Source organism: Porites lutea, chromosome 1, assembly GCF_958299795.1.
Source record: "Porites lutea chromosome 1, jaPorLute2.1, whole genome shotgun sequence".
Classification (NCBI taxonomy): domain Eukaryota; kingdom Metazoa; phylum Cnidaria; class Anthozoa; order Scleractinia; family Poritidae; genus Porites; species Porites lutea.
The window spans coordinates 55,768,048-55,786,502 of record NC_133201.1 but is presented as its reverse complement, the minus strand read 5'-3'; the positions used below and the strand labels follow the sequence as shown (position 1 = coordinate 55,786,502).

The window sequence follows — 18,455 nt, the reverse complement described above, 5'->3', positions numbered from 1 at the left end:
TATAACATTTCAGGATGTCAACGGGCATTCTGCTCCGAGCTTCTACATCAGAAAGTTACAATGAGAAAAAAGTTTTTTTTAGAATCGGAAACACAATTTTGTACTCGATCATGGTGATTAGACAATTCTATTTTTCTAATAAATATGTCATTCAATATTTACGTTGTGAAATTTTATGGTCGAAGATTTTTTTAAATATTTGATATGTAAGCATCGAAAGATTTGTATCTAGTTTTTGCTTATGATATATTTTTCTTTGGTGGTGGAGCTCTTGTATCGATTTCCTCAATTTTTTTGACGCGGAGTTACGGTAAATATTTTTCCTCAGATCAGGGAACTTCTGTTAAGTTGACACAATGGTTTGCCATATATGGTATTCCTGGAGGTGTGTTCCTTACGTAGGAGCCGGTTCGGGTTTTGATTGGCTGTGAAAGATGGTTCCAGCGAGAAATGTGTCAATGGCCGAAGAGCCTTCATGTCGATGTTGTCTAACTGCAATAATGTTGTCAGCTTTGTAAAGGATTTTTCTTGGCTGTTTGGGCCGAGGCTTGTCCTGGAACGATGAGTGATGAAGAAGATATATCCAGTGAGGTAGATTCCCTGAGAGATTTATGTGGACTGCAAACCAGGGATGAGAATTCACGACATCAATTTCTTGAGTCGTTAGCAAGAACGGTCAAAGCGTGGACAAACAGGCCACGAGAAAATGTGGAAAATGGTTTCGAAAACTCTATTTCGGACATTTTACCTTGTATTTTACGTCTTTCATTAAGGTGTCCTTTCTCAGATATCAGGCAAAGTTGTTCAGATTTGCTTATTGCCATAAAGGTAAGAAATGTCGACAACGTAACCCCTATTAACACTGTAGCTTGTGTTTAGAGAAATAGCTCATGGTAGACTTGTTTTTTCTTTTCTTAGGGAAAAGGGATAAAGATTCCAAGACCGGTTTTCAAGGGAGCATCAAGTTTTATTCCATCTAAAGAGGTATTTCGTTGTCTTAAGGTTTGCCATACGTTTCAGTCAGTGTAAGCAAAACTTTTTGGTTGGAGGTTTAAGAGCACACAAACAACCTGAAACAACATCATCGCGTTAAACCTGGCCTGAACAGATGTACAAAAAATTTAGCTTACATTGCTTGAAATGTCACATCTATTCTATGCCTTTACTGTTGTTTATAAGTTAATTTTGTTAACAGACCGTTCTCTTGCAGACTGCAATAACAGTTAAGATCAAACACGAAGTACACATCTTTATAATGTCGTCGAAACTTCATATAGCCCGTAGCTCGCTATTATTTATATGATCAGTGGTTTCAACTGGTCAACCTATTGGAAAGCTGGAAAATTGCCACACAGGGCGAAATTGGATTAATAATAGTTTCTTTTTATTGTACCAAGTCGTACTCTATTTGTATCTAAATCCTTTGTGAGATTTTACATGCAGGAATCTACAAAGCATGCTTTGTCTTGCGTGAAACGCGAGTTTGTTTTTACGATAATATGTACCCCACAATACTAAAAATTTGTTATAACTGAAACCTTATCTGTCAAAATTAAAAGAAAATTGGAAATGTGAAAGCTGTAACTTTCTTGTTGTTGTTACAACCAATTAAAATTATCACATGCAAATGGCCCTGTTTTAATTACTGTGGAAAGATCTGATTTATTGAAGTTAATTTATAATTAAAATTAATTTGGCAAAACAGTGTTTGCAGAATTCCTGACTTTGGGAAAACTAAGTTTGTCATTTTGATGCCTGATTCGTTTGGAAGGTTACCTGTAATTTGATTGATTTCAATAGATATGAAGGATGTGTGAAAATTAATGCAGTTTTCCACTGGAAGAGCAAGTGGTGTTAAAACTGCATGTAGTTGCATGGTGATGATAAAAAATTGATAATAAACTGAACTTCAATTTTGATTAGGGCAAGATGGGAAATTTTAAAGTGGAAATGCTTGCTTTAAGAAGAGTGGAAACTTGATGAGGTTGTAGATACCATTTTGAAGAGCGAGCAGGATGATGCAATAATGTATTATGTGACAACATACCCTTGGGACTTAGAGCAGTGACCCTTAAGATACCCCCTTAAATTCCCTCAAGTGCTCTTTACATTCCTCCTACTGTTTATTAATTGTGGCCCAGACTGTTACATTTTATAAGCAGTACAACAGTACTGCGAAACAAACTTTATGTTAATATTGTGGATTTTACCATTATACTATAATCCTAGAGCTGAAAACACTTTTACAATCATGTTTTTATTAGTTTACAAACAAGCTCCCTGAAAGCGGGATTTGTTTGACCTGCCTGTCCTGATGTGAGTTGAAGTGTAAGGTCACACTGGAATGATGATAGTTGATGAATGAATTTTAAACTTTTGCTTGTGTTTGGACAAAAACTGTTCTCAGCGGTAATCAACGTATCGTGTCCTTCCATAAGGTAGTTAATAAAAATTAAAAGATGCTAGGAAGTCAATTCCAAGGGAGAGCATATGATCACCTCAGAAGCTACAGTGTAAGACTTAATTGGGTTCAGTGTCCAACCTCGAGGTTAATTGTATTTTTTTGTGATTGAAGTTTTAATTGTCTGATCAAACAGTGACAGCTGATAAAAGGTTTTTGGTTAGCTGTTATCAAGTAAATTAACACTGGGACATATCTGTTGCTGTATTAAATGTCCAACTGAAAGTCAACACTCGTTTTAGGCTAGATTATAGAGTACCTTCGCACTACTGTCATATCTTTGAAAAAGAACAATTCTATGTCTTTGTGTTCTCCATTTTATAATGCATAGACAAAAGGAAAAAATAATGTGATGATAAGTCACCAGTCAGGTGTTCTCATATTGCTACCATTTTTTATTGTGTTCATGAACAGGCCAAAAACAATGAAAAAGGAGGCCAACTTGAAGTGATCTTCAAAGCATGAAAAATTGTGCCTAATACAGGTGCCAAATAGTGCCTAAATTTTCCCAATTGACTGCCACTGCATAGATATTAAGCCAGTGGTTAGCATTTACCAAATATTAGCTCTTTAAGTTGTTAAGTAGCGGTAATTTATTTCATCTTGTGTGATCATTTCCTTAACTCTCGTAACCACTTTTTTTATTGGCATTGATATAAAAAGGAGAATTTTGATACTGATCACTCTTAGGGCTTATTAAAGGGTTAAACAACTGGGGCCATTGTCTATGGACTTTGTTTTATACTGAATACATTTTAATTAAATGCTTCAGGTAGTTGCTATGGACACAGATGATGAACAAGTTCTTAGCTTGCTTGTGGAGTCTTTCCTTCTCAGTGGTCGCGTCACGAATGTCACATGCCTCATTGCATTTCACCCTCAGTATCTTGAGTGCTTCCTGAGAACTGAGTATTTCATGTTTAAAGGAGAAGGTCCTTTACCATTTGATTGGAGATGTTACATTGCTATTATGGTGAGAGAATGTTTAAGTTTTCCATTCATATTCCTATATACAATCGAACATCATGGTGTTTAAGTGATTTATAAACATACCTTTGTTTAGTAGTTGGCTCTAATATGTTAATTTCAGTTTGTAAGCTGCCCAGATGCAAAAATACCATAAAATTCTGAAAATAAGCCCCGGGGCTTGTATTTTTCAAGGGCCCTTTTTGAGGGGCTTATATTTGGAGGGGCTTATCTACGGAGGGAAATTTGCATTTCAAAATTGATTAGGCTAGCTTGTAGTGGGAAGGAAATTTACCATTTTGCTTTGTTTTACTTTGTATTCGAGGTCAAATTCCAAGTACAAGCCCCTTGGGGGGCTTATATTCGTAGTGGGGGGATTTAACGCAGGGTTTTTTGTGTTACAGTTTTGGGGGGGGCTTATACATGGAGGGGCTTATTTTTGGAATTGTACGGTACGTAATATAATTGTTGTTGTTTGATAGTTGTTGTTTACCTCCAGTAAGTAACCACCCAAAATGTGAAGATTTGGTGGTGGCTTACGTGAGGTGGTCCCTTAAGAGAATCAAACCACAGGGGTCTTATCCAAGCAGGGGTCCTGATGAATCTACCTTTTGTAAGAGAATTTATTGAACGCAATTTTTTTAACTAAGGATATTTGTAGTTCCATTTGTTCTTCTTTTTCTTTGAGTAGCATAGTACAGGGTTTGCGTGCACCTTGAAAATTAAAAGTCCTAGAAAATTGCAGTCAGTGCTGGAGAGTCCTTGAATTTCAATGCTAACTTTATAGTTTAAGTCGAACTCCAAAGAAACAGGAGTAACCACAGAAAGACCTTTGGGATAAAACTACTCATGTTGTGGAAAAACTAAAAAAGACATAGACTCAAGGCTCTATTTTGCACTGAATGGAGTCCTTGAAAAATGGGAAATGTGTCCTTGAAAGTCCTTGAAAAGTCCCTGAATTTTTGTTCAAAAAAGGGTATGAACGCTGATAGTACATACATGGGCGTTTATGAGAGGTTTCAAATATGTGTATAAGGCTTTGACTAAAAAGTGTCTGGTATTTTTGATTGGTGATCACTTATTGGAGGAGGCTGTTTACAAGAGCTGGTTCCACCAGAGGTAAAAAATACCTTAAATACAGTAGTTTCAATCTTAACGATTACGTCAAAAAGTAGTTAGGTCCTTGTTCAAACCTTACTACTAGTTTCTCTGTCAGGTATTAAACTTTTAATTTATGTAATAACAGAGTCAAACGGTTTCACTCTAAAATAGGGAAACAAAATTTTTGTTATCTCAATTTTCTAATTGTAATTTATCTCTCTGTTTTTTAGGCTGCAAGCAGACATCGCTGCTGCTATTTGGTAACCTAATTATGTTTTAAATTATTCAAAAAACTCTTCTAAATCTGAAGGAAGTTGGATCGGAAATGTTTCCCGCAATAATGTCTGTGGGATTGTTACTGGGGGCATGCTGGTCAGCTATTGGCCCAATTTTTCCCATCCCTAGTAACAGTCCAGAAAGTCTTTGCGAAAGTTAACTCAGCCCAGTCCCCAACACCTTTCTAAAGTGGCGAATGTGATCTCTCATAAGGCTGGTTTTCACTAGTGATGGAATCGGAGTCATAAGAGCGCTTATGCTTCGTGAAAATTAAGAATCGGATTCGTAAGTGGAGTCATAATCACTATGGAATCGAAAGAATCTGAACGTTTCCGTTTTCTTCCAACTCTATTTATTACTCAGTCTCTTACACTGTAGTGAAAACCAGATTGTCTGAGTTGGAAATCACACTGTACATTTCCACACGTTGTGATTGGTTAGTTGCTCTGCTTCTGCATGCGACTTTGACTACCTAGTTTTCACTTGATCATAAATGACAGAGTGGTAAGCCGAATCAAAATGCTGTTTTCACTATATTGTAAAGTTTTACAACTCCATGGCTTGTGAAAACTAGCCTATAGAGGAATTCTTATGTTTGTTTATAGGTGCAGTTATATGAGGTGGAGTTTCTTAAACAGCAGGGTAAGAAAACATGGCTTCAAGGTCTTGAACATATCCCGGCTAAACTAAGAGCGCTTTCTGAAGTCAACAAAATCTTGGCACATCAGCCTTGGTTACTCTGCCCAAGTCACATTGAGGTATGACATCATCACTCAAATGCCTTACGCTTGCTACATTGTTAGAACATACTTTTATGCAACATCTACAGTGTACAGACACAATGTGATATTCATTTGCAGTAAACAGTTCTGTTTCTATTGGGAAACTTAAGTTTTTTAGGCATTTTCTTTTACTTAGCCTTGTTTTATGACCAAGCCTTAAATTTCTTTCTCTCCACCACCATTTTTTGTTAGTGTAGAAACTAAAATTATCATTATTTTAATATTAACTTTATATATTAAATTTTGTTGTAGTTCAAAATGAAATTCATTTGTTGATAAAAATGTTTTCAATCTAGTTTACCCTTTACTATTAGTGACTGTGAATAACATCATCAATTATGAAATTTTATATTAGTGGTAGGAGACAAACTAAGGAATTTGATGATGATATTTATAATGGTGAATAATTAGCTTTAGGCAACAAAGGAAAGACGGTGAGAATCAAACTAGGGTAAAACCGTCGTGACCTGTGTTTAATTTTGAGATGGTTATTTCATGGTCGAACCATTTTTTTATTTAACAGAAACTGCTGAAAGGACAGGACAATTGGTCATTATCTGAACTCATCCAAGCTATAGTAATCCTCACCCACATTCATTCAATGTGCAGTTTTGTGTACGGCTGTGGTATAACACCAGAAATTGATCGTAATGGAGGGCACACCTTTAAGCCCCCTTCACTGTCTGATTCCAACCAAACTAGCCTTGATGGTGATAACCTCCCTGTAAATGGAATACACAGCAGTTCCTGCATGACAGAATTGGTGGAAAAAATGAAAGAAGTTGAAGCGGAACATAACAATACAATTATGCAGATCACACAAGAGGAGCTATTTCAACATTTTGAAAAAGTGGAAAGTGGTGAAGGTAACTAGACAGTCTATTAATAAAGCTAAGACCTAAAATTTCAAGAGTCTGAAGTTCTTTTTGTGAATCTGACAGGTTCAGTCAATTTGATTAACTTACATCAAGACTATGTTTATTCTAATAATTTCTCCTTACAATTCAAATAAAGTTATTTTTCATTATGTACAATTCATATTTTTCTCAAGTTAATATTATAACACACTACTATTTTCTGATTTGCAAAAAAAAAAGTTGTGCAAAGGCAAAATGTCATAGTAATAATAATTTATTTCCTATAAGGCGCAAATTAACATCTGAATATGATCAAATACGTCTTACAACTATAACTGCCTGTAATGATTACAATAAAGTATACTTAAGAGTACCTAAAAATTTATAATCTAAAATTTATCAATCTAACCATAACAGGCAAAAGCCTTCCTAAATAAGTAAGTCTTTATTGTTCGTTTAAGAACCAAAAAGTTATCGATGTCTCTGACGCTTGCAGGCAGACTGTTCCACAGTGCAGGGGCAGCTATTTGGAATGATCTGTCACCCAGAGTTTTTTTCATACTTTAGCAAAGGATGTTTTTAATGATGTTATTATTGTAGTGATAATGACGATCGTGAAAATGGTGATGATGATGGTGATGATGATAATGATTTTAAATGCAGTAGCAAAGGTGATCAGCCCAGTCAAAATGTTTTACAGTTCTCTATTAGGCCAGGGAAACTAGAGTAGCAGGTAGTAAAGGCCTAGGTTTTTTGTATAATGTTTTTACACTTACATTAAGTTTTAAGTCAATTGCAAATAGCTTATTCCACTGAAAGCGGCAAAATTGCAAGTGCCAGGTCATTTTGACAAGGTTGCTGATGATCCTATTGGCGGGAAAGTTTGGATTTGTGTTTTTTTTCTCTTCTAGTCCCTCACTAATATACTATGTACATGTGCATGTATTTTTGTATATTTTAGTGGCCACAGGGAAAGAAGAAGTAGCATCAGTAAATGAAACTCCACAGCCAAGCATTGCTCGATACCTTGAGGATGCGTCATTTGGTTACAGTGATTTTGCAAGCAGGGATAGTGCTATGGATATCTCAACATTCAAAGTTCAGGATTATTCCTGGGAAGAACATGGCTTTTCACTGATCAACAGACTGTACCCTGATATTGGCCAGATGCTTGATGACAAATTTAGCTGCACTGTTAACTTAACCTATAACACGTAAGGATATGATACTTACGTGTAATTATTAATACCATTAGGCACTGAATTTTTCCAGCTTTCCAACAAATAGTTCCTCCACAAATGCTTACTCATTCATTCATGTCATTCATCCATTCATTTATTTTGCCATTAACCTCATATACATACATGTACAACAACAATATACAAGACATTTATAATACATTAAAGATAATATACACTATTCTAACTAAATTATTTACAAAATTAAATGTTTAAAGTGGTAATGACAAGTAAGCCTATAATTATAGAAGCCAGGGGCTTATAAACTATAGGCTTCCTGTCAATGATTTGATGATCAACTGTCCAACATTGTATTACCATTTAATGGTGAAACAATGTCTGGCATTATTCAATTGAAGAGAATACCCCACAGTGTTGTCACTAACATTTCCAGTTGCCTGGTATATGCAATTAGTTGGCAGGGAATTTGAAAGGTAGGGAATGTTTTTGGTTCCATTTTCCTCTTTTTCCTATGAAAGTAGCCAGGGGTCATGCTCTTAGTAACCTGAGGAAATCACCAACTCCAGGCCCTTACTGACACCCTGCCCTTTTAAGTTTCTCTCAAAAAAACAATTTACCATCTTTCTTTATTTATATCTCAGTTTTCAACTTTTCATTCAACGATAATATTTTTATGAAATTTGTAAGCCTCTGCTGATGTGTGTGATGTTAATTCCTGACTAAAAAAAATGATTATCGTCATCATCAATAAATGATAATATTTTTTATTAATCGTTAATTTATTATTTAAGTTACAATATTACGTTAATTTATTATTAATTAGAGATCTCTGTTTTTGTCTTTGGATTACATGTATGTTCCTTTGTTTCTAGGCTTGGTAAAGTAGAAAATGTGGACACATCAACTTTCCGTATGGCAACTTGGAATTACATCCATCTGATATTTGGCATATATCATGATGACTACTTGTACACAGAGGTAAGATCAATTTGTTTATCTTTTTTGTCTTTTATGATGTGCCTACATGTACCTGTGTCTTAAAGTCTGCCCAAATCATGCCACAAATGCCTCCCTTGTAGGGGTGTAACGATTCATATTCCTTGCATCGATTTTGATTATTTCTATTTGATTATGTAAATGTTTATTAATTCTTTTAACATAATGTGTAATGTAAACAACATACATGTACAACCCTAAACCCTCAATTTGACAATAGTAGCAGGGAGAGGAGGATTCACAGTCGCTTGGTTCGTCACCATGTTTGAGACCCTGACAAAGAGGGTGTTGCACATAGTTGGCCTTATTTGGAAATTCTCAAGGGATGGTTGAAGGACAGCATTTTTACCAGGCAACACAAAATGGCGTACGAAATGCTGTCGTCTTTGCTCGTCAATCCTAAATGCACAATTTAAAGCGTTCTGGATTCTGATTTTACAATATAATAACTCACTAAGGGCACCCTGGAAAAGGTGTGCAAAAATTGAACCAAAATCGAAACATGGAAGCAAAGAATCGTAGATCTAATCGAACGGTCATAGTTGCGATTAATCGAGAATTCGATTAATCGTTACACCACGACTCCCTTGTGGTTCTGGGACTCGCAGTTTTAAAGCTTTGTGAGTCACAAGACTTATTACAGGTGGTTTCTAGATGAATCACTGTCTTTCGTGTAAAGAAAGGAACCTCCAACAAATAGCAATAGAGTATCCAGGTATATTGTATGTCATAATAATTGCATAAATGATCTGTTATCAGATGTTCTTAGAAATGAGGTTAAGGGTGCTGTTCATTGCTCAGAGCTAAACTTGGAAATGCATAACTGGCATTCTGTTTTAGCAGCTCTTGCCTGCTAAAGAGGGCCCGGGGGGAGGGGGGACTCCACATATGAAAGGGCTGGGGATGCTCGTCGTCTCGCTTAGGGGTGTAAATTTCAGATTTTGGTCTCACTTAGGATTGTGTGGGCAAAATGCCATCACATTTAGCCGTGAAGGTCTGGTGTAGCACTGCACGCAAAAAAGTATTAAAAATATATATTTGATATTTACATGTTTTTGGTTTCTTTTTGGGGTCAAAAAAAGCTTGAGCCACGCCCAGATCGGTCTCCTTTGGGGGTTTAATTCAAATTTTCCGACGAGCATCCCCACCCCTTTCATATGCGGAGTCCCCCCCTCCCCCCCCGGGAAAAAGGGTCAGGGTAGGCTGCTGTGATAGTACTCTTTTACAGTCTGTAGGAGGCTCCTGTTATAGTATGGACAGAGTGAATTACTGCATGAAGGACACAAACTGTTGGTGCGTGCATGTCAAAAGCTGATTGAGACTGACTAAACTTGACCTTGACTTGTGTCACAGGACACAGGCTGTAGCCTGAAGTCCTTCAGCAGTTTCTTCTGTCTAAAACTGGCAAAACAAAGTTTTAAGTTTTTCAAGCTTATGGTTTAGTGACAATTTTAATTTGACTAGCCTTACAGCTTTTACTTGCAAGAACAGGTGAGCTTCATTTCACCGTTAAAATTTTTTTGCTGCTGTTGTAAAAGTAAGGCATCTTAAATAAAAATCGTGGTTGCCTTGTTTATTGTTGCTGTTTTTTGTCTATTTATAGGTTAACAAACTGTTGGAGAGGTCATATAAAAAATATATAAAAGTGGTATGTCTAATTTAGGATTGTATTTTATAATATTTAGTTTCATTGTATTAACACTAAACGCGTTTCATTTCAGAGTGTCGCATTGTAGACTTCCTCTGTAAATACTAAAAAGATACAAGACAAAAATATCCATTTTTCTCATGTAAAGGGTCACAGGAGACAAAATAATATTAAATGGGCTAAGCCGTTCATTTTCAGGCTTTTACAAACTTACTCTAGAAAAGAAGTGATGGAAACTTTGGGAAAAACGGACAGGAACATTAAAGGGCTGGAAGTTTGGGTTAACTTGAAAAAATGTCTGCATACATCGTTTTAAGTTTAAATATTTGGATGTCAGTTTGTATGAAAGGTCTGATTTTTTAAAGTTATATGATGTTATCTCTTTTGCATGTTGTGTTGTTGACTTTTATCAGACTTGTAGTTTTAATTTGCAACGTGAAGGTTAAGCCCATAATTAATAAGTTAAGATAAGCAAAATCACCTGAGGCAGAATGACTAAGCCTCTTATGGTGCAAATTTTTCGTTGACTATTATAACGAAATTCGATAGTGCACTGGGTGAAAGCATACTCTTACATGTATTTCTCTTGCTAGGCATTTCATGTAATACCGTAAAATTCCGAAAATAAGCCCCAGGGCTTATATTTTTCAAAGGCCCTTTTTTGAGGGGCTTATTTTTGGAGGGGCTTATATTCGGAGGGGCTTATCTATGGAGGGAAATTTGCGATTCAAAATCGATAGGGCTAGCCTTATAGTTGGAAGGAAATTTACCGTTTTTGATTTGTTTTCCTTTGTATTTGAGGGCAATTTCCAAGTACAAGTCCCTGGGGGGCTTATATTTGGAGGGGCGATTTAACGGAGGGTTTTTTTCCAGTTCGTTCATAAAATTGCATCTATGTTTTTGGATGAACTGAGGTAATAATTTGGGTGAGGCTTCAGGACACTTGATTACGAAAGGCTTCAACACACTTTTAACGTTCAAGGTCTGTATTTGCATGTTCCACGTTGACTCTATATTTCTGTTGTCTTAAGGTGGCTTGTTATCCCGAGAGAGTATCATTGGATGATTACATGGGGTTTATGCCTGATCTAACCCATTCAGAAAAGGTACATGCTCAGTTTTGTCCGAAGGTTATTGTGTATTTATTCTTTTTTTCATCATTATCGTACAGTACCTTATTATAAGCCTGGTGGTTTCTTGGTCTCCTCGCCTAACAACATACTGTATTCTGTATTACTAAAATCCAACTAGTGGTCTATTATCAACGCTGCATTCTGATTGGTTGAGCTACTACTAGGCTATGTGTTATAGCCCACTATAGTAGCGAAAAGCGCGGGCTTTTTGGCGGCAAAAAAGGATTGAAGTCTAGCTTTAACTAGCTAAAAGTTTTTTATTCTCGATATTTTTGACCAACTAGTTGGATTTTAGTAAATCAATTATTCCTCTCGCCCTGATGGCCTCTGAGGCCATTCGGGCTCGTGGAAGAATTGTTAAAAATTCATTTTAATATCAAGGCTAATAAATGATGATGTTGATGACGATGATGATAATGATGATGATATTCCAAAACAAAGGAAAATATAATCTTAATCAATGATACAATTGAACCACAACATATATTTTGTTTGTTATTGATTTTTATTGTATTTGCGATCCTATTTGACTTTAATTAGTATTACTTGAATCCAAAAGTGCTTTGTTTCCTAAGATAAAGTTACGAAGTTCTTTTTCTCAGTGGGTTAAATTTCAGTTTACATAAGAAAAGAAAATGAACTTTGCTAAAGACAGCTCTCACAAAGGAATGACGTCGATAGAATTTTAAGTCAAAGATAATTACGCAAGTTTGTCCAAAGCTGGGAAATTTAGGAGCTTCGTAGCTAGGGAAAAGACCTTGGCATAACTCAAGCGTGTCCCCATTTCGTATTTGAACACTGCACGTTAAAGGTGACTTTTTTGAAAAAAAAAAAGCAACAACTTTACCCTTATTTATAGCTATTAAAAATACTATTGAATATAATGTACATCTGGATTGTAGAATTCCGTACACAGCAGACTTGAAAGTTTGAACCACTTTATGCAGCACATTTAACAGAACCATAGGAAAGAGCTCAGTAGCTCTGCACACTTTAGTATTTTATCCATAGGCACCTAAGTTCGAACTAAAGTACGTCTCTCTCGGACTGGAAGGGAATTCTCTGGATCCGGCATTTGAGCGAAATACAGTGCGGGATTCGGGATAACGCGGGAAACGGGATTCGCTTAAATTTTGGTGCGGGATCAAGAATGAGAGAAGTTCGAGAAGCAGGATTGCAGCGTTAGGACCCTCCTTCCACACCCTCTTCTTTGAAACGTCTTAAAACGTTATTCATGTGAATTCAATGAAGTGTTGAAAATGGAGAAATGATCGTCGCAGTGAACGCAATTTATGCAATTGCGTAAAGAAGCCTGAAAAAAAGTCCTGAAGTCCTGAATTTTTTTCAGCCTTCTTTACGCAATCGCATAAATTGCGTTCACCGCGACGATCATTTCTTCATTTTCATTTCATTTCCGCAGTTCATATATGATTTATTTCATACATCATTAACACTCATTTCTTTCACGGGAACATATGAACCCACAATTGACCTGCTCCCAACGTCAGTGGCTTCATAGCATCGCACCGGTATCGCGAGGTCACGGGTTCAAACCCTGTTGAAGTCCAGAATTTGTTTTTCAGACTTCTTTTCGCAATTGCATAAATTGCTTTCACTGCGACGATCATTTCTTCATTTTCATTTCATTTCCACAGTTCATAGAGCGGTTTTCATTTGAGTGTCGAAAAGTAATTGGTTTTGCACTTTCTACACGATGCGATTGGCTTAAAAGATTCGCGCCACCTTTTCATCCAATCAGAAGTAAAACCAAAGCCAATTGTGACGCGCTCGCATGCATTTTCCCGCGCTTTGCGTCAGCCACATGTAATTACTTCGAGTTTTGATTGGTTCAATGTATTGTCTGTGTGGCCAGAGTAATTACTTTGGTTTTGGTTTTACGACACTCAAACGAAAACCACTCTATATGATTTATTTCATATATCATTATCACTCAATGAAGTGTCTTACTATTGACCTTGTACCTATTTTTCAGGTTCATATCAATCTCCTACTGTTTGAGTCCCGTCTCCAAGCTGAACTTCTGTATGCTTTAAGGGCAATCATGAAGTATATGACTTGATAGTTACTTAATATTAATTTATGCCGAGATAAATTAACTTTAACCAAAGAGTAATCCCTAAATATATTTATTGTAAGTAAAGCTCGGAGGTTTATTTCACCCTTTTCCTTGTGTGAGGACAAATGCTTCAGTGCCCCCGCGAGACACAGAGGCCAACTGTTCCTTGGGGTGCGTCTTGTTTGGAAAATCCAAACGCATTCTTGAATTTTAAAAAGAAACGGATTTTGCGTTTCTTTGCTAAGGATCCTAAACTAAATTTTGAATGTAAAGAATACACATCCCGAATGGATTCGCCAGATCAAGTCTTGATTTTGAGGATTCTTGATAATTATGAATCGTGAAATGGTCTATACTCTTACGGACCTCAGAAATGACATCCAAAATGTTCAGATTTCAAGAGAACCACGAACCTCTGAAGATAAAACAAATAAAATCGATCGTTCCATCCATAACGGTTCTCAGTAGGTTTTCGGGATCCGGGATTTGCTTTATTTGAACTCAGAATCGGGATTTTAGAGCAAAATGGGGGCGAGCTTCGGGATGCGGGATACCGAAAATTTCGGTCGGGATTACGGGATTCGGAACGAAAATTTCGGTCGGGATGAAGGGATTGAAGAACCCTAGTGGGGGCCCTCATGAGTCTGGTTCAAAAAATTGCCGAAATATTCCATAAAGATGAGCCGCGTAGTAAAATAAAATTATTTCTAGTTAACGCTGGCTTTATTCGCTCTTTTCTTAGCAAAGAAACGCTTCGGATTATGTACCCAACACGGGTTTATGTAAGATCCAAAGGAACAACCGTCGCCAGGGATCATTTGGATCAATGATATGGTTTTGGATTTTGGTAAAGAAAAGAAATCTCCGTTTTCAGATTTCTGTTAAAAAAAACTAATTCGGAGTTGGATTTCACTCAAAAACGCACCCTTAGTTTTCAATGGGATAATCCGCCATATTAAGCGCGTACTGATTTCTCCTACTTAAAATAACAAAAACCGTTTTTCACGGCATCCGAGCTGGATAAGTTTAAGTTTCCGGAAAACTGTCCACCTACCCCTCCCTTGAGCCAACATTAACACTTACCTCTTACTTAGGGCAAAATGTTAGCGTAGGGGAGGGGTAGGTGGGCAGTTTCCCAGAAACTCAAACTGCGAGCTTTAATCTGACCGAGACAAATGGTGAAAAATTGTCCACAGAGTCCAAAGCTAGATCAACCTTTTTCTTAAGTAATATGGTGAACTTTCCATTGGTTTGCTGGTGTGTTCGTGGAGACAACTGCAGAGGTGTAGTTTTATAAGTCACGAATCCAAAACGAGTGACTTCTCGGCTTCTCGCCCAAGACGAGCGACTTGGTTTACAGGCTGTTCAAGTGTCCTTTCAACATCACGGATATGCTTCTCACACTTGCAAGCCAATCGAAAGTTTGTTCAGTTGCTTCCGTTAAAAGATTTTACATGATGGCAAAGTTTTTCTGTTTTCTTATGTCTTTGGCAATGTAATAAGCCATGGGTTTTTGAGGGATCAGAACCAATTTAACAATTAACAACGGATAAGTTTTTAGACTCGGAAAGTGATGCTTAACACCATTTTTCTGAAACTGGATTAACTTGAGGTTTGCAAGAAAGATATAAATATCAATCTTCTGCTGTTTAAAGTAAAATACACGCGGGTCATATGCCTTAGTTAAATGCCCCAGGAGTTTGTGCCATAATTTAATTTTTAGCGTTGTTTGCAGTAAACAGCGCTTAAGAATTAATGTGTAAATAGCCGCTACATGTGAGGTAATTCAAGCCAGTCTTGGATTCTGGATACCACGCTGTGAATTTCGGATTCCGAATTGTTGGTACCGGATTTTGGATTCCTTGTCAGTGGAATTTGGATTCCGGATTCCTAACAACAAATATTTTTTTCCGGATTACCTTAGATGTGACGAAATTAGACTGTTGAGCAGTTTGAAATCGGTTTTATTTGCGGTTTTGTCGCGTAGTCGTGCACTAACTGTGTTGTATATAAAAAGTGAAACCCGTTTGAGTTCCGTTGAAGCATTGACTGTATGAGGTAAAGGGTCGGTGTTTAAACCCGTAAAGTTTTATGAGTTAGGCTAGGAAAATTACTACTCAGTGTTTATTTTTTAAACTTTGCCTCAAAGAAACTATTTGTAATTCTTGAGCAGTATTTTGTTTTAACAATAAAGAATTACGACTATAGAGGATAAGCTGATTCTTTGGTAGTTCGAGTGTTTACCTTACCTTACCTCAACTAGTTTTAAAGCTTATTGAAGCTATGATCTCCTGCGTATAGGCGTAACCGTGCTCACGGCACCACGCTAATTAACCGTACGAAAATTAACTTGAGACGCTTAGCCTTTCAAAAATTTGAACGATAGAATTGAGATCAAATTTTTAGCCGCTATGGTCGAAAATTGGACCGGCGTGATGTGAACATCGTGACCATCTAAACTTTTGTGCGGCTAAGGCGTGGTTGCTTGATATTGATGTGTGACAACTCGGCTAGGAGACGCCGTTTTGAATATGCATCAGTGGGGCTATGTGGTAAAACCGCTGGAAAAAATTTAATCAGCCTTTTTTATGAGTTACGCGTAAACAGAGCGAAAATATTGCACGGTTCCGTGTGAAGGAGATGTCCGGTCAAATTTCTCAATTTATTTGGTACCGTGTGAACGTCTGAGCCTGAGTTGGTAGGGTCGCCATCTCCGAGTTTACAAACCCTCGCTCTCAAAATGAGGCCAAACGAGTTTTACTTGCATTAGGTTAAAAGAAAAAACGCTTTATGCAATGACACTCACCTTAAATTCGTGTCTTGATCTTTATATTAAAAAAAATACTACTTGTGTGTGAACAATCTTTTTTGTAGAGGTATTTGTTCACGATCCGGTAAAAGAAAAGAAAGCAAAAATGCAGGAAAAACACTGTCGATAGTACTTTTTACAGTGGGCGCTTTCCATTCTCTTAGAAGTTCGACAAATTATGTTTGGGGTGTGAATGGAACGCTCTCACAATTTCGAGCGTTCTACAGGAAAATTTCGGGGAAGAAGTGGAACATTCAATAATTACAAAAGTTGTCCTGTTTTCCCTTTGGAAGTTCAATTTACACTGTAAATAAGAAAGATCAGTTTTAGCCTTGAAATTAGGGCCGTTACGGTGAGTAAAATACTGTGATTTGACTCTCCTAATCAGGGCCAGTATAGTCCAAATACAAGGCTAGGGCTGATTTGGACCCAAAGGGGCGGGAACAGCCTTTGATGGAGCTGTTTTGGCTTAAATTGTGCTCAAATGGTTCCAGGAGCGGTTGAATGAGACTTTGGCCTGCAGAGCTGAATTGGTACTTAAGGGCTGAAACAGATCTTTTGATTTTCAGCCTACGGCGAGTTTTAACGAGGATTCACCAGTTCTAGGCTATTCATCACGGCGACATCTGTGCCGCTATCTATAATTTTGGCCAAAGAGGGAAACAAATCGAACTAATTTCAAATGGAACACGTTCATCAACCGATGGACCTTTCCGTGGAAGTTTCCAGAAGACTTTGGTAAACGGAAAACGCCCAGTAAGAAGTAGTTTGCTATGTGTCTCAGTCAGTCGGGACCGGCAGGGCAGGTCGACGAGTAACAGAGACAATTTAACGGGTGGGGACAGGAAAAAAGGCGGGAGAACTCTGTGCCCACATTGCGCACGTGGCAAGAAACGCGAAAGAGGTGGCCGTAAATTGCGCTTCAATTTAGCAACAGTCTTGACAGGAAAACGGCTTGACTTACTTCAAACGGTAAAACGGTGTTTTACTGCAAAATTCTCAGGGGTCAATGGGTTCTTCAAACCCAGTTGTTTTATCATCTAAATGGTTAGAAACAGGTTGTTTACCATTTATAAAAAAATTCCGGAAATTTCGGTCGGAAAATTTTCCGTTTGGTAAGAACGGTACGTATCGTTTACCATTTGCCTAAAATTTCCGGACTGTCGCGCAGTGGCTAGACTGGATTCTCATAGTTCAGTTCAACATGATCTGAAGTCGTCGGTCTGAATCTTCCCATCATCTGTCCAATTTTGACGACCCGTTAGTTCTTTCCGAGGAAACAGATGCCGCAGGAGAAATTGATGTCATTGATCGGTTATAGGATTTGCTATTTCTGACAGCCCAGTTGCTAAGTCAGCTGTTGATAATTCAGCGGTTTATAAAAGAAAACACGCTGCAGAAGATTTGCAATTTTCGGGGGAGAATAAACAAGTCAAACAATAGCATATAACTTGCCAGCAATTCGATTTAGGACACAAATTAGCGATTTTTAGTCTGCTCACCATTTAAATACAAGGAACAGCTATGTGTCAGGAATATTTCCAGAATTGGAGAGGAATAACGGCAGCATGAACACTGGTACAACCTCCAATTGCTGTGCACCCGCCATATTTGTTGTTGTTGTTGAAGCGATCGCGATAGGCCAAAAGCCAAGAGGCATGAAACTAGTACGAAACTCAAGAAACTTGTAAATGGTAAACGAATTTCCAAGCCGAACGTCCCAACTGGGAAAACGGGACTACCTTTTCAGAATGTCCGTTTGTCCCGGGAATTTTCCAGTGGGACGAACCAACAAAACGTTTACCATTTGCATCCCAACAGGAATTTCCGAGAATTTGTGGTAATGGTAAACAACCGCAAAGAACTATCACTTTAAGTGATAAACAATGTTTAAACCGTAATGAAAACGATTTTCGTTGAAGGCATTTGTTAAGGAAGACGATAAGCCGTGCGCGCGCGAGATAACTTCTTCCTCTTGCGCCCAAAACGCCCGCCACGAAATCAAAATCCCTCTCTCATACACAGTCAAACTACCCTTTTCGCACGAAAGGTGGCTGTATTGGCAGGTTACTCAAAAACGCTACAAAAAAACATCTGTTCTGCGTAGGCTAATTTTATTCATGTATTCAGGAAAATTAAAAGACATTTTT

At 37.5% G+C, this 18,455-nt stretch overlaps 1 protein-coding gene across 4 annotated transcripts; it reads left to right on the top strand.

Moving 5' to 3' along the window:
- The first annotated feature begins 436 nt into the window (after window positions 1-436).
- LOC140922399 (sestrin-1-like) lies at window positions 437-15,711 on the top strand. Of its 4 annotated transcripts, XM_073372400.1 has the most exons (12): window positions 437-695; window positions 774-828; window positions 919-984; window positions 3,234-3,434; window positions 4,759-4,788; window positions 5,410-5,562; window positions 6,110-6,452; window positions 7,405-7,657; window positions 8,515-8,620; window positions 10,242-10,286; window positions 11,318-11,392; window positions 13,413-15,711. In XM_073372400.1, exons 1-12 carry the CDS (start codon window positions 562-564, stop codon window positions 13,497-13,499), a joined length of 1,548 nt encoding a protein of 515 aa, XP_073228501.1. In that variant the 5' UTR covers window positions 437-561; the 3' UTR covers window positions 13,500-15,711. The 4 variants fall into 4 exon arrangements, with proteins under 4 accessions (XP_073228501.1, XP_073228489.1, XP_073228509.1 ...); XM_073372388.1 differs by having other exon boundaries at window positions 437-828; XM_073372408.1 differs by lacking the exon at window positions 5,410-5,562 and having other exon boundaries at window positions 437-828.
- The last annotated feature ends 2,744 nt before the right edge of the window (window positions 15,712-18,455 follow it).